A 16,576-nucleotide genomic window follows, 5' to 3' on the forward strand; every position below is an offset into this window, starting at 1 on the left:
CATCAAGATTGGCATTCAGTAATTTAAATACATTTGTATGTAAATCCTACATTTAATGACAGCCCATTAAGTTACTTTACACAAGAGTCAGAATTCGAAAATCTTGGCAAATAAGGATTTTATGTTTTTGTGAACTTCCAGCAAGCTTACTTGTTGGACTACTATTCTTCTTTTACAGGCAATTAATAGGTCTGTCAAAGTTTTAAAAAGTCTGTCTTGATGTTGTCGTGGTTTAACCCCAGCCAGCAACTAAGCACCACGCAGCCGCTCACTCACTCCCCCCCCACCCAGTGGGATGGGGGAGAAAATCGGGAAAAAGAAGCAAAACCCATGGGTTGAGATAAGAACAGTTTAATAGAACAGAAAGAAGAAACGAATAATGATAATGATAACACTAATAAAATGACAACAGCAATAATGAAAGGATTGGAATGTACAAATGATGCGCAGTGCAATTGCTCACCACCCACCGACCGGCACCCAGCTAGTCCCCCGAGCGGCGATTCCCCGCCCCCACTTCCCAGTTCCTATACTGGATGTGCCCTCCCACGGTATGGAATACCCTGTTGGCCAGTTTGGGTCAGCGATTCCCCCCCCCCCCCCCCCCACTCCCCAGTTCCTATACTGGATGTGCCGTCCCACGGTATGGAATACCCTGTTGGCCAGTTTGGGTCAGCTGCCCTGGCTGTGTCCTGTGCCAACTTCTTGTGCCCCTCCAGCTTTCTCGCTGGCTGGGCATGAGAAGCTGAAAAATCCTTGACATTAGTCTAAACACTACTTAGCAACAACTGAAAACATCAGTGTTATCAACATTCTTCACATACTGAACTCAAAACATAGCACCTAGCAGCTACTAGGAAGACAGTTAACTCTATCCCAGCTGAAACTAGGACAGATGTAAGGTTTTTTTTTTTTTCCAATACTGTTGTGAACTTTGAAATTTTTTTTTTTTCATTTGACTAGGGGATTTGCCATGTTTCTGAATGTTATACTAAATTCAAAGACAAATTTGTTTTGCAGTTACAAAAATATCTACCGTGAACTGGAACAGAATATCAAAACAGCAGATGCTGTGGAAGACTTGCGGTGGTTTAGAGCTAATCAAGGTCCAGGGATGTCAATGAATTGGCCTCAGTTTGAGGTAAGGTCAGAGTACTTAAAACCCAGTTTTGTTTTGTCTATTTTTTCCTCTTTGCTTTTTGTCATATTCCTTTCTGGTGTAACTCTTAAATTCAGGCTTCTAGCAGTGAATTTTTTTGTTTTTACAAGTCATAGTTTTCTTTTCTTGATTTCCATTGGGTCTCCTCATCCTCCAACTTTTGGAGGTGATTGTATCAGGCACCTATTTAAAGAGAAAAGGGGTAAAACAGGAAACTATAGTGATTTTTCTTTTTTAAGCTAAAGTCATTACTGAACTCATTAGTAAGCCATGGTTTAGTTGATAAACCTCTGACACCTGTATATGTTATCCTATATGTTTTTACTTCTCCCCTTTGGTATCACACTTCAATGTGAATCTCCTCGCTGTTAGCACGTAATTATAGTGTAGGCAGCAAAGACTTTGAAAAAGTTTGAACTAAATACTTCAGTCAGTTCTGAAAATTGGTTTTTATAAGTCTTAACTAGTTTTTTGAGTAAAAAAAGTTCCACCTTTAACCAGTTGGTAATTTTACTGCTGAATGCCATCTTCAAAAGAAAGGAGTTTTTTGAAGTAGTGTTCTGCTAACATAGCTTACAAGAAACAAGTACCAGAATGTATCAGTGCAGATCATACTATCAAAGTATCAAATGTCTGGAACTGAGATGAGTTTGTCTGACCAGAATCAGGGATTTAGTTAATATAATTTCTAGGCATTAAATTAATGGAGTGGAAGCATCAACTCTGGAGTGTTCACTGTTCCCTTATTAACCATAACGGAAAATATCACTTGTTTTTAAAATATTGAGTAACTTTTGATTAGAAGGTTTGAGGAAGAAAGCTCGTAACAGTACTGCAGAATTTCTTTGCCTGAAACACTGAACTACAGTTACTTCTGCGTGGGGAAATTATCATCCTTTTCCATAAGCATTATAATAAACAGATTAAATACTGTTGTTACTATTTTTCTAATCAAGTTTTTTCTCATTTACATGCTACAAGGATGATGTAAGTAAAAAAAAAAAAGTCATGATCAAATGAATATGAAATTGCATTATAAACTGCAAATATGCTTAGGTCAGTGGTCTTTATACTATGGTAACTCAGAAATCCAATATGTATCTGTACAAAGTTAAAATGATGAACTATCTCTGAAAAGTTGGCCAGAAATCACTGAAGACTGACTGAGTGTTCTACATGTAAAAGCAGTAGTAATAGCAACTCGCAAAATCTTCTTTTCCTGTTAAAAATACTTATCTCAAATGCTATCTTTAGTATAGCAAACTATCTTCTGAGTTCTTCTTTTTACCTTTAAGTCTTCTGAGATGAAAAATGCCTCAGCATAGGATATTTGCTGGCATCCATTTTGTTCTCTGTTGGTTCCTGCTTTATATCAGTACGCAGCTTAGTTTGACTTGATAGGGAGAAGTTGTGTTTAGGTCTCATCATTCCTGTCTGTCTGCCTTCTAAAAACATCTGAATTGTTGTGTTGATTTGAGCCTTAACTTTTATGGATGGCTTTTAAGGACAATAAATTTCACTAAATCTAGAGTGAAGTACCTTAGGGGCTCAAATCTTAGGGACAGGAGAAGTGTTATACAGTTAGTTTAAAAATGAGCTGCTTCGTAGGTCATACTTGGACGACTTCTTGAGAAGTAAGCCTTGTCTTAAATTAGATTATAATACCTTTTTAAATTAAATGTAAGGTTTACCTTTTAAAGCCAGATGTCTTGGCATTATTTGAAACAGTAAGCCCTCTCAATACAACTTTTAAAGACCTGCACTGGCCAGCTCCTTTGATTTCTCTAGTTATATGCCAGATATCTGGTATTTTAAGTCTTTTCAAGGTATTCAGAATACTAAGCAGGGAAGTACAGGTAACCTTGGGATTTTGCAAGTAGCACAGGTATCTGTTTGCATAGCTAGGGTAGGAACTAGATGAGAACTATAACTGAAACATTTAGAGTAACTTATCTTTTTTAATAATTATTTGTACTGTTGTATGTATAAATGTATGTTCCATTACTCAGCCTGCAAATTAAATGTGATAATTGCTTGTTCAATTAAATTTCTCAATCACATTTTGCATTCATTGATAGGAGTGGTCTGCAGATCTGAATCGCACTCTCAGTAGAAGAGAGAAGAAGAAGGCTTCTGATGGAGTGACTCTGACTGGTATTAATCAGACAGGAGATCAAGTTTCACAGCCTAACAAACATAGCAGGTATTTTGTTTTTCATGCCTAAAAAGACTATTTGGAAAGGATTGTTAACTTCAAGAACACTAAGCTCTACAGGATCAAAAAGTCGCTGTCCAACCAAATGTTCATTATCTGTGAGCATTTTTAGTGATTGTGCAGCTCACAAAATATTTTGAGAATTATTCTCCATTTTACAGTTCTCTTTCCATTGGGAATTAAAAGAAACCAAACTTCATGAAAAACTCCACTTTCTGTAGCTAAGCTGGTAGTTAGTCTGTTGCTACCTTCCCATTTCTAGAAATGACAATTATACTTTGAAAACGTAGCTTGCAAAGCATTTAGTCACTTCAGAATTCTGGATGTGATTAATACAAAACTGTTAACATCAGCTGCTTTAGAAAGGAATGAAACTGGCTAGAAAAATCGCACTGCCTTTTATTGCAGGCAGTAAGAAAAAGAAATTATGGTACACAAAGGATATTCTAATTCTGGACAAATGTATCATATGTGAGACTTTCTGAACTTTCTTGGGTCTTATGCTACACTTGATAGACATTTGGTTTTTCATTTGGTGGTTTTTGGGTTTGTTTGGGTTTTTTTGGCTGGAGAAGGGGTCTGCTAAGAAACTACTTAGTGGGACACCAATGACTTTTACTTTTAAACAGATAGGGTCGCCATAATGCTCTTTCTTTTCCAAATTAGCAGTCTTAGTGTCCAGAGTAACACAGTGCAGTCAGTACAATCAAGTTACAATCCCTTTGAAGATGAAGAAGATACTGGGAGTACTGTCAGTGAAAAGGAGGACAATAAGATCAAAAAGTTGGTGAAATGTTGTTTTTTAATTGTTTTCACACTTGCACTTTCTCTGTCCAGGGTTTTCTGGTTTTGGTTTCTATAACACTATGCCGGTCAGTGCATGAAGTCCTTTTGAGTGGTTATGTAAGCAACACTGTAACCTAACTTGTCTTTCCTAACAGATGCCATATCTGTTGCCCTGATCTTTGGTTTGAAACAACTGGGGTTATTGGCAGCTGCTAACAGAACTGCTGTTGCTTTTTTCCTTCCTATAGCAGTCCTATAAAAATGTTAAAACCAATGGGTTTTTCTAGTGAAACTACTTCTGGAGCTTTACTGCTCTGTGTGTTCTCACTGAATAAATCTGCTTTTACGATTGCTTTCTTTTTATTTAGGACCTTCTCAAACAGCTGCTTGTTGCTTCAGTATGCACACCTAGGGATGTCATACCACTCTCTTAAATGGCATGTGCATGCTCAACAGTGAACTTTTCTTTAAGTGATCAAGTTATTGCAGTATAATGAAGCTTCGTTATTGGTGGATTGCAACATACAAAAAGTGTTGAAAGCTATTGTAGAGGTGCATAGAGATTTGGGAGGAAGGTTCCGCTAAACAATGTAAATGTCTTATCCTAAACCAGATCATTCCTCTCATCTACTGCCTGCACACCTTTTACCTTTCTAGAGTAAATAATCCCATGGATTGTATAGATTTCTTGATAGAGAAGTTTTTGGAGTTTGTGGGGAGGTTATCTTTGATATCTTTTTTCTTTTGCCTTTTTCTAACTTTGCAAATGTATTGCAAGAATTTTTTTTTTTTTAATGAGGCATTGTCCGCTAAAGATAGAGAAGATAACCAGCAACAAAGTTTCAAAACTGGGCCTTAGAGTGGACTTTAAGCTTAATTAGAGGAACTGATATCTTAGTGGTATTTCCAGTGTCCTATTTTAAGAGCAGAAAAGAATAATTTAAAAATTTTTTTCAGTGTTAGCAGCTATGAAAAAAACCAAAGCTACCCTACAGATTGGTCTGATGAAGAGTCCAATAATCCCTTCTCTTCCACTGATGCAAATGGAGACACCAATCCATTTGATGAAGATACCTCTCCTGCAATGGAGGTGAGAGTACGTGCACTCTATGACTATGAGGGCCAAGAGCAAGATGAACTCAGCTTTAAAGCTGGTAAGTTTACAGCATTCACTTTAACATATTTATCAAAAGGAGAAAGGGGGGGGAGGTGTTTTTCTCTTCAGGTTTTATTTTCTGAAGTCCCCTGTTTCTCTGAATGTACAACCCCACTTAGAGGATCCTATCTAACCCTCACCCCTCCTGATAGTGCTGCTTAGTATCCCCTGTTTGGAAGCAATGGCTTCTAATCTGTTTGGAATGTGTTGGGATGCATCTGTTTGGGCTATTCCTTTCTTACCATTTTGTGTTAAACAAAATGAGCTGCAGAATTGATAATCCTATCTCCTCCTTTTCTTAGTTGGTGACAGTAACAGCTGCTGCTTTTAGCTGTTCAAAAATGCCAACCCTACAAAGTTTGTTTTTTAAAAGGAAAGACCACAGCAGCTAATCTTAAAACAATATCTAATCAACTGATATTTCTTCTGTTTAAACTAGAAGCCTCCCTTTTTTGGCCTCCAATTTCCTACAAGTTCTAACTTTTTAAGGTTGAAAACTTAGTCATGGACACGTAATTTCTTGTTCTCTCTTTCCATCCCCCTTCGGTGTATGTTAAGCACATTAATTGTCTTTACGTGTGTTTTTTTTAATCTTACATTATGTTACAGTACACTGACTATACATCTCCCTTCTTAGGATGTGGTATTTCCCTTGAGGTGGTTTTTGTTTTTTTTTTTTTGTTTTTTTTTTTACATTTTATCTTGCTGCTATAGGAGTTGAGAGAACACAATAGAGGCTACTGACAGGAGAAACCCATGCCACAGTATGTTTGCACACATACGAAGCTGGCACAGGGGTATGATGGCAGCAAGCAAATGGACGCTGTGGCCTTCAGTTTGGGCTAGTTCTACCAGTCGTTGTGTGCTGAGCAAGTGCCTGGGCATCATACTCAGCCCCCAAAGCAGGAGACTTCCAAGTTTTTAATAATCTGGCCAGCCTGGAGGCAGCACCCTCTAGTGATGAAAGGTGAAAGCTACACCCTGTCCATGCTTTCCGAGCTCTAATTTCAGCCAATTATTCTACTCTTTCCCAGAATTGCACATGAAAAGTTTACTAACCAGGAATTCCAGAACAAGATTGCACGAGTAGTTTAGCAAAAGCAAACAGAACTTCAGTTTGTGAAAATGAGATAGGCAGTCTCATTGATCTTGTCTCTTCCCATTTGCTTGTCATTTATTCCCTTCTCCTGTAATAGCTTAGTTGTAGAGGAGAAACAGGATTCAAGTGTTGAAAAAAAGTTTGAGAGAACTTTTGGTTCTACATCCCTTTCAGCTGGGGTTTCTAAGAAGTATGCTACTTCTACACCATCTATTATGGGTCTTAGATGGATGTTACAGCTGAAAGTTAATAACGTAGCTAGTCAGTGAACTGCTAGACTTCCATTCTGCTTATGGAGAAAGGTGCTGCTCAGAACAGTGTATTTCTAGGTCATATCCTAAATGCAGTTTGTGGTTTTTAAACTAAAAAGTCCCAAAACTCAGGTGGTAGCGCTCCTGCCTTTCACTCGCCTTGCTCCTTTCTCAGTAGTGAAACTCTATACATCTCACTTTTCTTTGTAGAAAAGTATTGGAGGCTTCTGGAGAGGACGAATGGGTTGGTTTCTCCATTAACTTTGCTGAATTGTGCCCTGACAGAAGGACAGTACTAATAAAATATGTGGATCTTTCTCTGGAATGCGCAGCAGCTAAAATTATTCTTCATTCTGTAGACTTTAACTGCTCCTTTTTTCTCAGCAGGGGATGCAAGTATGCTAATCCTCTTGAAATATATATATTGTGCCTGTGAAGCAACAGGGTGGCATTCCAAGGGTTTACAGTAACGGGCCTTTCAGTGGCAAAACTATGCAATGTTTATACACACAGATGTAATAGTTAAATACAAAGTTAGGTATTCTGTGCTTCAGTAGCAGCTGTGTGACTTGCATTAAACTATTTGAACCAAGTGGTTCTCAGTGTGAGGTCTGTAGAAATAAAGTACAGGAAGTATGAACTGAGATGTACATACACTTAACTTAAAAATAGCTTAATACCTTTGAAGGAAGAGCATTAAAGTACATTATAACACCAAATTACATGATTTTATCAATCATAGGAAAGGGATGACATGCTAGGCTATGAATCCCCTTACAGAAGCTGAATTATCGTATGGCTATAGTCAAACTTAGTTAGTTTTTAGGTAGCAGTATTAGTGTGACTAGGTTTACACTGAACATACAAAAGACTAAGGAAAAAAAATCACCAGGTCGTGCAGGAGCCAATTTAAAATGTACTCACTTCTGTGCTCCTACATAGACTATGCCTAGACTCCTAAGCAGCTGTCAACAGAGGATTAATGCATTTTAGGGATCAGTTTAAATGTACTCAGATATTCTCAGATGGGATTTCCTTAGGTATTCAAAGAATTTGTCTACAAAGCTTTTGCAATCGCTTCTAGGTACATGCTGTAGAATATATGCTTTGCACAGTGTCCATTAAATGTACTTTAATACATGAAACTCCTTTTTATTCGTGGAATACTTTATAAATCTGGTGGGTTTTTTCTTGGCAAACAACTGTGGGATTCTTCCAAAGAGGAAGAATAACTTTGTTTATTCATATCTTGGGAGAGGTTTTATAATTGTGTAACAGGATGGGAGATAACCATCTACCACATGTATCTCTCACCCTACTGTGTCTCTGCTGTGGCTGAGAATAAATAGCTACAGTAAATGTAGCCCATGCAATGTTGTCAAAATGTGTTATTGTATATGCTATCTTTATCACAGTTGTTAGGCTGATTTCATTGTAACTGTTGTGCAGATGACATTAAAAGTGGTAATATTTTCATAGACCTCCAAGATCACTGAGTTTCCAAGTCCTAGCTTTTAATACAAGTACAACTGCGTTGGGGCTTACTGTTAATGCAGTGTGGCTTTTTGATAGTCATTGTTTTCACTCTTTATTAACATACACTGCATAGAAGTAGTAGGAACACTTGAAATTGTATACTGTCTCATTCTGCAGCACTAGAAACAGTGGAAAAAATTGTAAATTATCTCCATAAGCCAAGTACAGTCTGCAATGCCAGACATTTGTTCATAATGTTCTTTTATTAGTTATCTGGTAAACTTACAAACTAGAGGAGATGAGGCTTTAATGTTTTTTATCTAACAGAAGAGCCATAGAAGCTAGATATTTTGTGGAGATTTAATACGAAGCTTGTCCATTTCTACTGAAGAATTTATAGTCCCCAGGCTAGTTCACGTTCTCCTAAATGATACCAAGACTCTGTATATTCATAGCCATTTGGGACTGTATTAAGTGGTTAATATCTTCAGCATGTATTTCCTATTGCTAACTAAGATGAAACACAAATCAATTTTATCTAGGGAAATAATTGACACAAATAAGTTGTACAAGGAAATAATTGTTACTCAATGTAGCCTTTTTTGCCTGGCTGAGGTGGACATTCATTTGCTTATATACAGCATCTTGGAGTCTGCAGACTTTCTAATGCCACAGTATTTCCTGAGGATGTAGAAGATTAGATGTGCATGATAATCAAAATGAGGTTATGTTATAGTTCCTAAGTGCCTGAATGGATAATCAGTGTCAGCTTTTGCTGTGTAAGTTAGGAAGCAAATTCTGAGTTACTTTTTCTGGAGCTACAACTGTACATCAGCTTCCAACAACGTAAAGCTAGAGCAGTAAAAGGGGAAGTTAAATCCCAGTTCTTGTATTTCTTAAAAAGATGAGGAAAGGGGGGGGAGGGAGAGAGAGAGGGAGAGAGAGAGAGAGATGTAACAAAGTGTAAGGTAGAAGATTCCTTTCAATCTTTCTGCATCACAACCTAGTAGTGGTATACTGAAAGGCTGCAAGTATAATTTAAGGCATGGCAGTAAAATTCTCTTGATTTTTTTGTAGCATTTTCCTCCTTATGTTCCACAAACTCTTAGAGGAGTATATACTGACAGTAAGCCTAACGAAACATTTATTTCACTTGCACTGACATTTTGCTGAGGGTCATAAATGTAGGATTATTCTGCTTGTTTAGCGGTAGTTGTACTATCTTTGCAGTAGTTCACACCCTTTAGATATATGGGTGTCTTTGATCTTATAGTGAAATAACACTGCATATAGCTTCAAAAGTTTGCATTCTTTATTGTGCTTTAAAAAATGCTATGACCTTTTTGAAACGCCATCAATGTAATGTTTTAGTTTCAAAGTAGCTTGCTGCTTCTCATTTTCTTGAAACTGGGGGCCTTTCATCCCATATGCAGATCTGTGAGTGGTATTCTTAGTATCAAAAGCATGAAGAGCAAAGATGGGAGGGTTTCTACTGGGGCCTGGGGTGGGCAGGGGAAGAAAAGTGGGCATGTGTCATATCTTCGTGGTGTTACTTCAAAGGTTACAGTTCGTTAACAATGTTCATTCTTTGTTCAGGGGATGAGTTAACTAAAATGGAGAATGAAGATGAGCAGGGTTGGTGCAAAGGACGTCTGGACAACGGACAAGTTGGTTTATACCCAGCAAACTATGTAGAACCAATCCAGTGACAAAGGACAAAGTTAATAAAGAAGTGTTACAAAAGCTCTGTAGGCCTGTACAGTATATATTTAAAGTGAGAGGAAGCTGAATGATGTATAGAGTGTATATATTTTAATGAAAAGGTGAGAGCTTAATACTGAAATCATGGTGATTTAAAGACAAAAGTTTGAACTAATAATTTGACATTGTTTTCACAGCTTGTGCACAATGTAAAGGAAAGGGGTTAGATTGAAAAAATAGTATGATAGGAAAAATACTTTTTAAGCTTTTTCTTCCCACATGGTCTGTTATTGTGAATCCTAAACATTTTTACATTTTCTATGCTTGTGCCTCACCCTACCCTAGGTATGTGGCTTATGCTCACTTTTGTTTAATCAGTTATTTTAAGTGACCTTCAGTAACTTGCAACTTGAATTTTAAAGATTATAGTTAATTTTCTATTTGTTCTTAGCGATGTCTGAAAGATGCAGTATTTTTTTATTTAAATGCTATGTAGTTAAGCACCTTTTTGTATGCTTGGATTTATCTTTACTTAAATTATGTCACAGATTTAGTCACCAGTTGACTGAATGAAAACTCTTTCCATGTTGTAGTAATCTTTCTATGTTGTCAGCATGGCTTGAAGTTGTAAAACAAATACTGTATTTAATAAATATCTGTTACAGGAGGTTATTTGTAGCAGAGATATCTGCAGGTGTCATGGGTTGGGATTCTATTATATCTGCAGGTGTCATGGGTTGGGATTCTATTATGAATGTTGTTTATGTGGTTTGACACTTAAACTAAGAGTTTTCCATCTAGATCTTAAATGGCACTCAAAGATGAATTATGCAATAAGTCGCAGAATACTAGCTATTTCCAGCACGTTTGCAGGGAAACAAAATAATCTCCTTTAAACTGCTAATGACTTTTGGGTGGTTTGAAATGTTAAATCTGTGAAGGCTAACTTTTTTGAACAGAGAAGACTGTAAAATAGACTAAATGCTTTTTATTAAGAGCATATCTATGTTGTGTATATGTACATATAATTTGATATTCCAAAATATAAAGAGCATGGCTATTAGTTATCAAGCCTTTCAATGTCAATAAGATTTAGACTATTTTAAGAGTTTAAATTATAGGTATATTTAAATCTGCTTTCCTGCCATATTCGTTACTGTACCATAGACAAAGTATTCTGTGATTAGATTTTCAGAAGTACAGTAAATACAGTAACATACTCAAAATCAGTATTTGTGGATAAATTTGTGGGTCAAAATATAAACTAGCTTTAGTCCTTACATGGATTATTGTAGCAGAACACTGTAAAATCTACATTTGTTTGCAGTTACAACTCGGCCATCTATAATCATGTCAAATAGTATGCATTTGTGACACTTAAAACTGGGTTGTAAAATTACAGCAGATTTGTGTTTAAAAAAACTTAAGTATCAGGTAAGTAGATATGCTTATGTTAGGAAGCTACACTGTAATGAAGCTAACAAACCTGTTTTGAGGTAACTGTAGAACACTGTTGGTAGTCTTGGACTTTATCATTTCCTTTTTGAGCTTATAGATATGTTTAGTCATCGTTTTCAATGAATCAAAATGTGCAAGCTTAGAAAGTGGATGTATGTATATGTCTGTCACGGAAAACTTACCAACATAATTGTTCATCCACACGACGGTTACTAAAATTGTCAGGAATTACTGGTTTGGGTCTCTGTATTGTAAAATATTTTAGAAAACAATAAAATCTGTTAATCTCTTAAATACACAGAATGCACCTTTTACTATTTCAATGTATGTGAAAATAGTCTTATGAAGCAAATAATCTGTGCATTTCATTGCAATTCAAGGTGACAAAATCTGCATTGTCTAAAAGAGCCATAAAGAGGATTAGGACATTAGTGGGATTGTGCTGTTAACAAAAAAGGGGAGGTGCAGTGCGTAGCAGCTCTTGGCAAGACATTCCAGTAAAATCTTTATGGAAGAAGAAGAGACCATGTCTTTTATGGGTATGCAGAATCTACTGTGATGCTGCTTTCTGTGGTGTAGTCAAGTCTGATATAACTTGGGTGAGCAGCTAGGCTTTTTTTTTTTTTTTTTTAATAATAATATCTGAATCTTTTCTGCCTTTTTTGAGTTTTCTGGTTGACTGGCAGTGATTAATGTAGTAGTGTTTGTGATGGCTAGCTGAAAGTTTATCTTGTCTCCCCCATCCATACTGCATCTTTTAATCTAAATAAAGTACTAGTTCTTTATGCTGGTTGTCCAATTCAGTGAAGGCACCATGGAATCCAAGTGGGAGGGACCAAGGGAGGTCTCTAGTGCACTGTCCTATTTAAAGTGCAGTCAACTCTGCATTCAGACCAGGTTGCTCAGGCCTTTGAGCTAGTCTGAAAAACTTCCAAACCTCTCTGTTCCAATTCTTACAATGTTTAATTATATTTTTTCCCCATTTTATATGTGATTAGAACCTGCCCTATTGCAATTTATGACTGTTGAGTGTCATTCTGCTGGGCTTGGATGGAGCCTGGCTCTGTCATTTTAGTAGCCTCCTGTCGTGGTTTCAGCCCAGCCGGTAACAAAGGACCACGCAGCCGCTCGCTCACTCCTCCCGCCCCCCTCCAGTGGGATAGGGAGGAGACGGAGGAGAGAAAAGAAAAAAAACCTGGAACCTCGAGGGTTGAGATAAGGGCAGTTTACTGGGACAACACAAAAAAAAGGTTACAACAACAACAACGGTACTAATGGAAGAGTATACAAAAAGAGTGATGCACAGTGCAACTGCTCACCACCCGGGACCCGACGCTCCGCCACTTCCCCCACCGAAAGTCGAGAGAGAGAGAGAGAGCGCCCTCCCCCTGGCCCGCTCCCCATGTATATACTGAGCATGATGTCACACGGTATGGAATAGCTCCTTGGCTAGTTCAGGTCAGCTGCCCCGGCTGTGCCCCCCCACCTCCCAGGTTCCTGTAAAAATTCACTCTATCCCAGCTGAACCCAGGACACCTCCTCATAGGTGCTGCAAGGCTGCTCTTGGGACCCCCAGACTAATCTCTTCTCCAGGCTGAACAAGCCCCATTCCCTCAGCCTCTCCTCAGTGCTCCAGCTGCCTCACATCCCTCCACTGTACTTGCTCAAGTTTATCAGGATCTTATACTAAGCGTGGGTGGGGAGGGTGTCCAAAACCAGACAAAGCCTTCCATAATACTGAGTAGCAGAAGCTAATGGCAAACTTACTTATAAAACATTTTAAAAATGATAAAGTATTTTTATTTGACTGCTAACAAGTATAAACAATAGGCCATTTTAAGTGCTTGAAGCTCTTATTAGACTTAATTTCAATGAGAACTTTGGTTAACAGACTTGGATTTGGTCAAATGAAAACTACTAGTTTCATTCTCATTTTGAATGGACAGCTGTTTACCTTGCACAGATGAATTCAGTTGAGAATTTTGCTTTAAGAACATAGATCTTATCTCATTATCTAGTATATAAAGTTTGCATATACTCATCATAACCAAATTTAGAATGAGAATGCAAGGGACTTCTGGTGGCTACCTAGCCCAGCCAGGGAACCTCAAAGCAGGTCCAGTTAGAGCAGGTTGTTCAGGGCTTGTCCAGCTGAGTCTTGAACATCTCCAAGGATGAAGAGTCCACCACCTTTCCGAGCAATGCGATTTAGTGGTTCATCACTTTCACCATGAGGAATTTTTTTCCTTACATGTATCAGAATTTCTCATGTTTCCTCTTGCACTTCGCTTGTGTGCCTTTAAGAGTCTGGCACCAGCTTCTCTATGCTTTTCCATTAGGTAGCTTTAGCCTGCTAGCTACACTTGTACTAATACAGCCTGGTGTGCTGTGGGCTGCCTTTACTGCAAGGACATGCTGCTGATTCATGTTGTTCACTTGGATACCTAGGTCTTTTTCTGGAGAGCTTCTTTTTATCCTGTCAGCATCCAATCTGTCCTGCTGAGATGGAGTAACTCTGTGCAGGTACGGGACGCTGCATTTGCCTTTGGTGTTCATGAGGTTCCTGTCAGCCTGGTTCTCGAGAGTTGAGCTCCCTCTAAGCAGTGGCCCTCTATAATCTCTCTAACCTGGTACCATCTGCAGGCTTGTCAAGAGTGTGTTCTGTCCCATCATCCAGGTTATAAAGGCATTAAATAATACTGCCCCTAGTGTCCATCCCTCAGGATTTCAGTTGGGTTTTGTATGCCCAGTCACAACCCCTTGAGCCTGACAGTCCAGACAATTTTCTATCCAGTCTATTTAGTCACCTGTTTGGCTGTAAGGATACTATGGGAGCCTGTGTCAAAAGCCTTGCTACAGTCAGTAAAAGTAAGTAATGAAGGCTGTTGAGCAACAATAGAGAAATTTTCCTTGTAAGTTTATCCTGTGTTTAAGCAGCTATACTTCACTTTCACGGGATTAAAGTTACAAGCTATAAAAGGAGAATATGCTGCTCAGAATGTAATTTCTCCCCATCCTGTCCCATTTCCCTTAACATTCTGAAGGGAAATAGTATGTTTCAAAACTAACTTGTGTATATTTGCTTGTACTGATTGAGCTCCCCAAACATTGCTGTGACCTTAGGCATGTTTCAATCTTACAGCATGAAAATACTTGCCACTTGCATAGCATTTCTTAAATGCTTTGAAAACACATGTAGTGCCCGGTTTCACAAAAGCTGTTGACTTTTAAATCAGGATAGAATCATTTAGGTTGGAAAAGACCTTTAAGCTCATTGAGTACACCTGTTAAACTAACACTGCCAAGTTCAGCACTAAACCATGTCCCCAAGTACCATGTCCACATGTCTTTTAAATACGTCCAGGGATGGTGACTCAACCACTTCCCTGGGCAGCTTGTTCGTATGCTTGACAACCTTTTCAGTGAAGAAATTTTTCCTAATATCTTATCTAAACCTCCCCTGGTTCAACTTGAGGCCGTTTCCTCTTGTCCTATTGCTTGTTACTTGGGAGAATAGACTGACACCCACCTCACTGCAACCTCCTTTCAGGTAGTTGCAGAGAGCGATAAGGTCTTCCCTCAGCCTCCTTTCTCCAGCCTAAACAACCCCAGTTCCCTCAGCTGCTCCTCATAAGACTTGTGCTCTAGACCCTTCACCAGCTTCATTGCCCTTCTTTGGACACGCTTCAGCACCTCAATGTCTGTCTTGTAGTGAGGGGCCCAAAACCGAACATAGCATTTGAGGTGCAGCCTCACCAGTGCCGAGTACAGGGGGACGATCACTTCCCTCGTCGTGCTGGCCATACTATTTCTGATACAAGCCAGGATGCTGTTGGCCTTCTTGGCCACCCGGGCACACCGCTGGCCTGTATTCAGGTCCTTTTCTGCCAGGCAGCTTTCCAGCCACTCTTCCCCAAGCCTGTAGCACTGCATGGGGTGGTTGTGTCCCAAGTGCAGGACCTGGCACTGAGCCTTGTTGAACCTCATACAGTTGGCCTTGGCCCATCGATCCAGCCTGTCCAGATCCCTCTGTAGAGCCTTCCTGCCCTCAAGTAGATCAACATTCCCTCCCAGCTTGGTGTAATCTGCAAACTTGCTGAGGGTGCAGTCAATCCCCTCATCCAGATCATTGATAAAGATATTAAACAGAACTGGCCCCAATACTGAGCCCTGGGGAACACCACTTGTGACCGGCTGCCAACTGCATCCATTCACCACAGTGATATTTGCAGTGATCACTGAACAAATTAGGTGCTTTGTCTTTTTTTAGTGTAATTTTGCTATTTATTTCCAGTAATTGATAACACCGATGAATTCATCTAGTTAAGATGGAACATCCAGAGAATCTTTTCAGGAAAATAACAGGCTATTTTATTAGAGAAGGTGCAGAGGTAAGCAGTTCCTGATACACAATACAAAGTAATATTAAAATTTCTCTTAAGTTGTTGCTTCTGAGACTGAAAGCTTGACACCAAAATTTTGAACACACTTTCCCCAAACTGCCTCTTAACTTACCTGTAAGCTATAATATGAACATATATATGATATTTGCTATACTCATACAAGAAGCCAAAAGTAAAGCTATACCCTCAGTGTAATAAACAAATCCATTCCTATTACCTCCTGTTGAGATGTCTGTGAAGTTTGTCTGATGTACTAATACTGTTCTCACCATGGCTGAACTGATTTTTTTTTTTTCTGTTCTAACATCTTTCTTCCAATTATGTCTTTATGCATAACACTTGCAAAGCAAAAATTAAGGCAGACTTCACAATTGGAGATAAATAGAAATACTGAGGCTTCTAGTGGGAAATCCAAACAGACAATAAATGGGATGGTTTTGTACTAATCTGATATGGTTTGCATGATTTTTAAAATAACGGTTGTTCACTGTATATTATTGTAAAACAAAGAAGAAAAGGGATAGAATGGAGAATGCTATACTGAGGGTTGGATATCCAGCAGCAATACTTCCTGTTCTCCTGGAGTTGCATCTGTTTCAAAAAATAATTTAAGATTACATAATCTTTCTCTAACATTTCTGGTTTGGCAGAAAGTTGTTCATTCACCTCAAAACAACAGGGGAGCTTGCTAATTGTGGCTGAAAGCATACCTAGTGGTCAATTTGAAGAGCTGCAGATTCTGTTCCTGAAATGAGAGAATACAATATAATCCCAGTTTTACTGGAATACTTCCTCATTTTGTTTGAACTAAAATATAAACAGCAATTTCAGAACCTGAGAAGGGTCATTTGGTAATTACTGCAGTAGACAAT

The 16,576-nt window shown here is 38.5% G+C and overlaps 1 protein-coding gene across 7 annotated transcripts in view; it reads left to right on the top strand.

Annotated features, from left to right (window-relative positions):
- The window catches only part of PACSIN2 (protein kinase C and casein kinase substrate in neurons 2), a 64,135-nt gene extending 52,540 nt beyond the window's left edge, over positions 1-11,595 (top strand). For 2 of the 7 annotated variants that reach the window (XM_030040239.2, XM_030040240.2), the window contains exons 7-12: positions 1,021-1,141; positions 2,141-2,146; positions 3,238-3,362; positions 4,041-4,157; positions 5,118-5,314; positions 9,739-11,595. In XM_030040239.2, coding sequence (XP_029896099.1) covers positions 1,021-1,141; positions 2,141-2,146; positions 3,238-3,362; positions 4,041-4,157; positions 5,118-5,314; positions 9,739-9,851 — 679 coding nt within the window. In that variant the 3' untranslated portion in view covers positions 9,852-11,595. The remainder of the gene's footprint in view (positions 1-1,020; positions 1,142-2,140; positions 2,147-3,237; positions 3,363-4,040; positions 4,158-5,117; positions 5,315-9,738) is intronic. The other 5 variants (XR_003927090.2, XM_030040241.2, XM_030040242.2 and 2 more) reach the window with 5 other exon arrangements.
- The last annotated feature ends 4,981 nt before the right edge of the window (positions 11,596-16,576 follow it).

This window comes from Aquila chrysaetos, chromosome 17, assembly GCF_900496995.4.
Source record: "Aquila chrysaetos chrysaetos chromosome 17, bAquChr1.4, whole genome shotgun sequence".
In the NCBI taxonomy this organism is placed as follows: Eukaryota; Metazoa; Chordata; class Aves; order Accipitriformes; family Accipitridae; genus Aquila; species Aquila chrysaetos.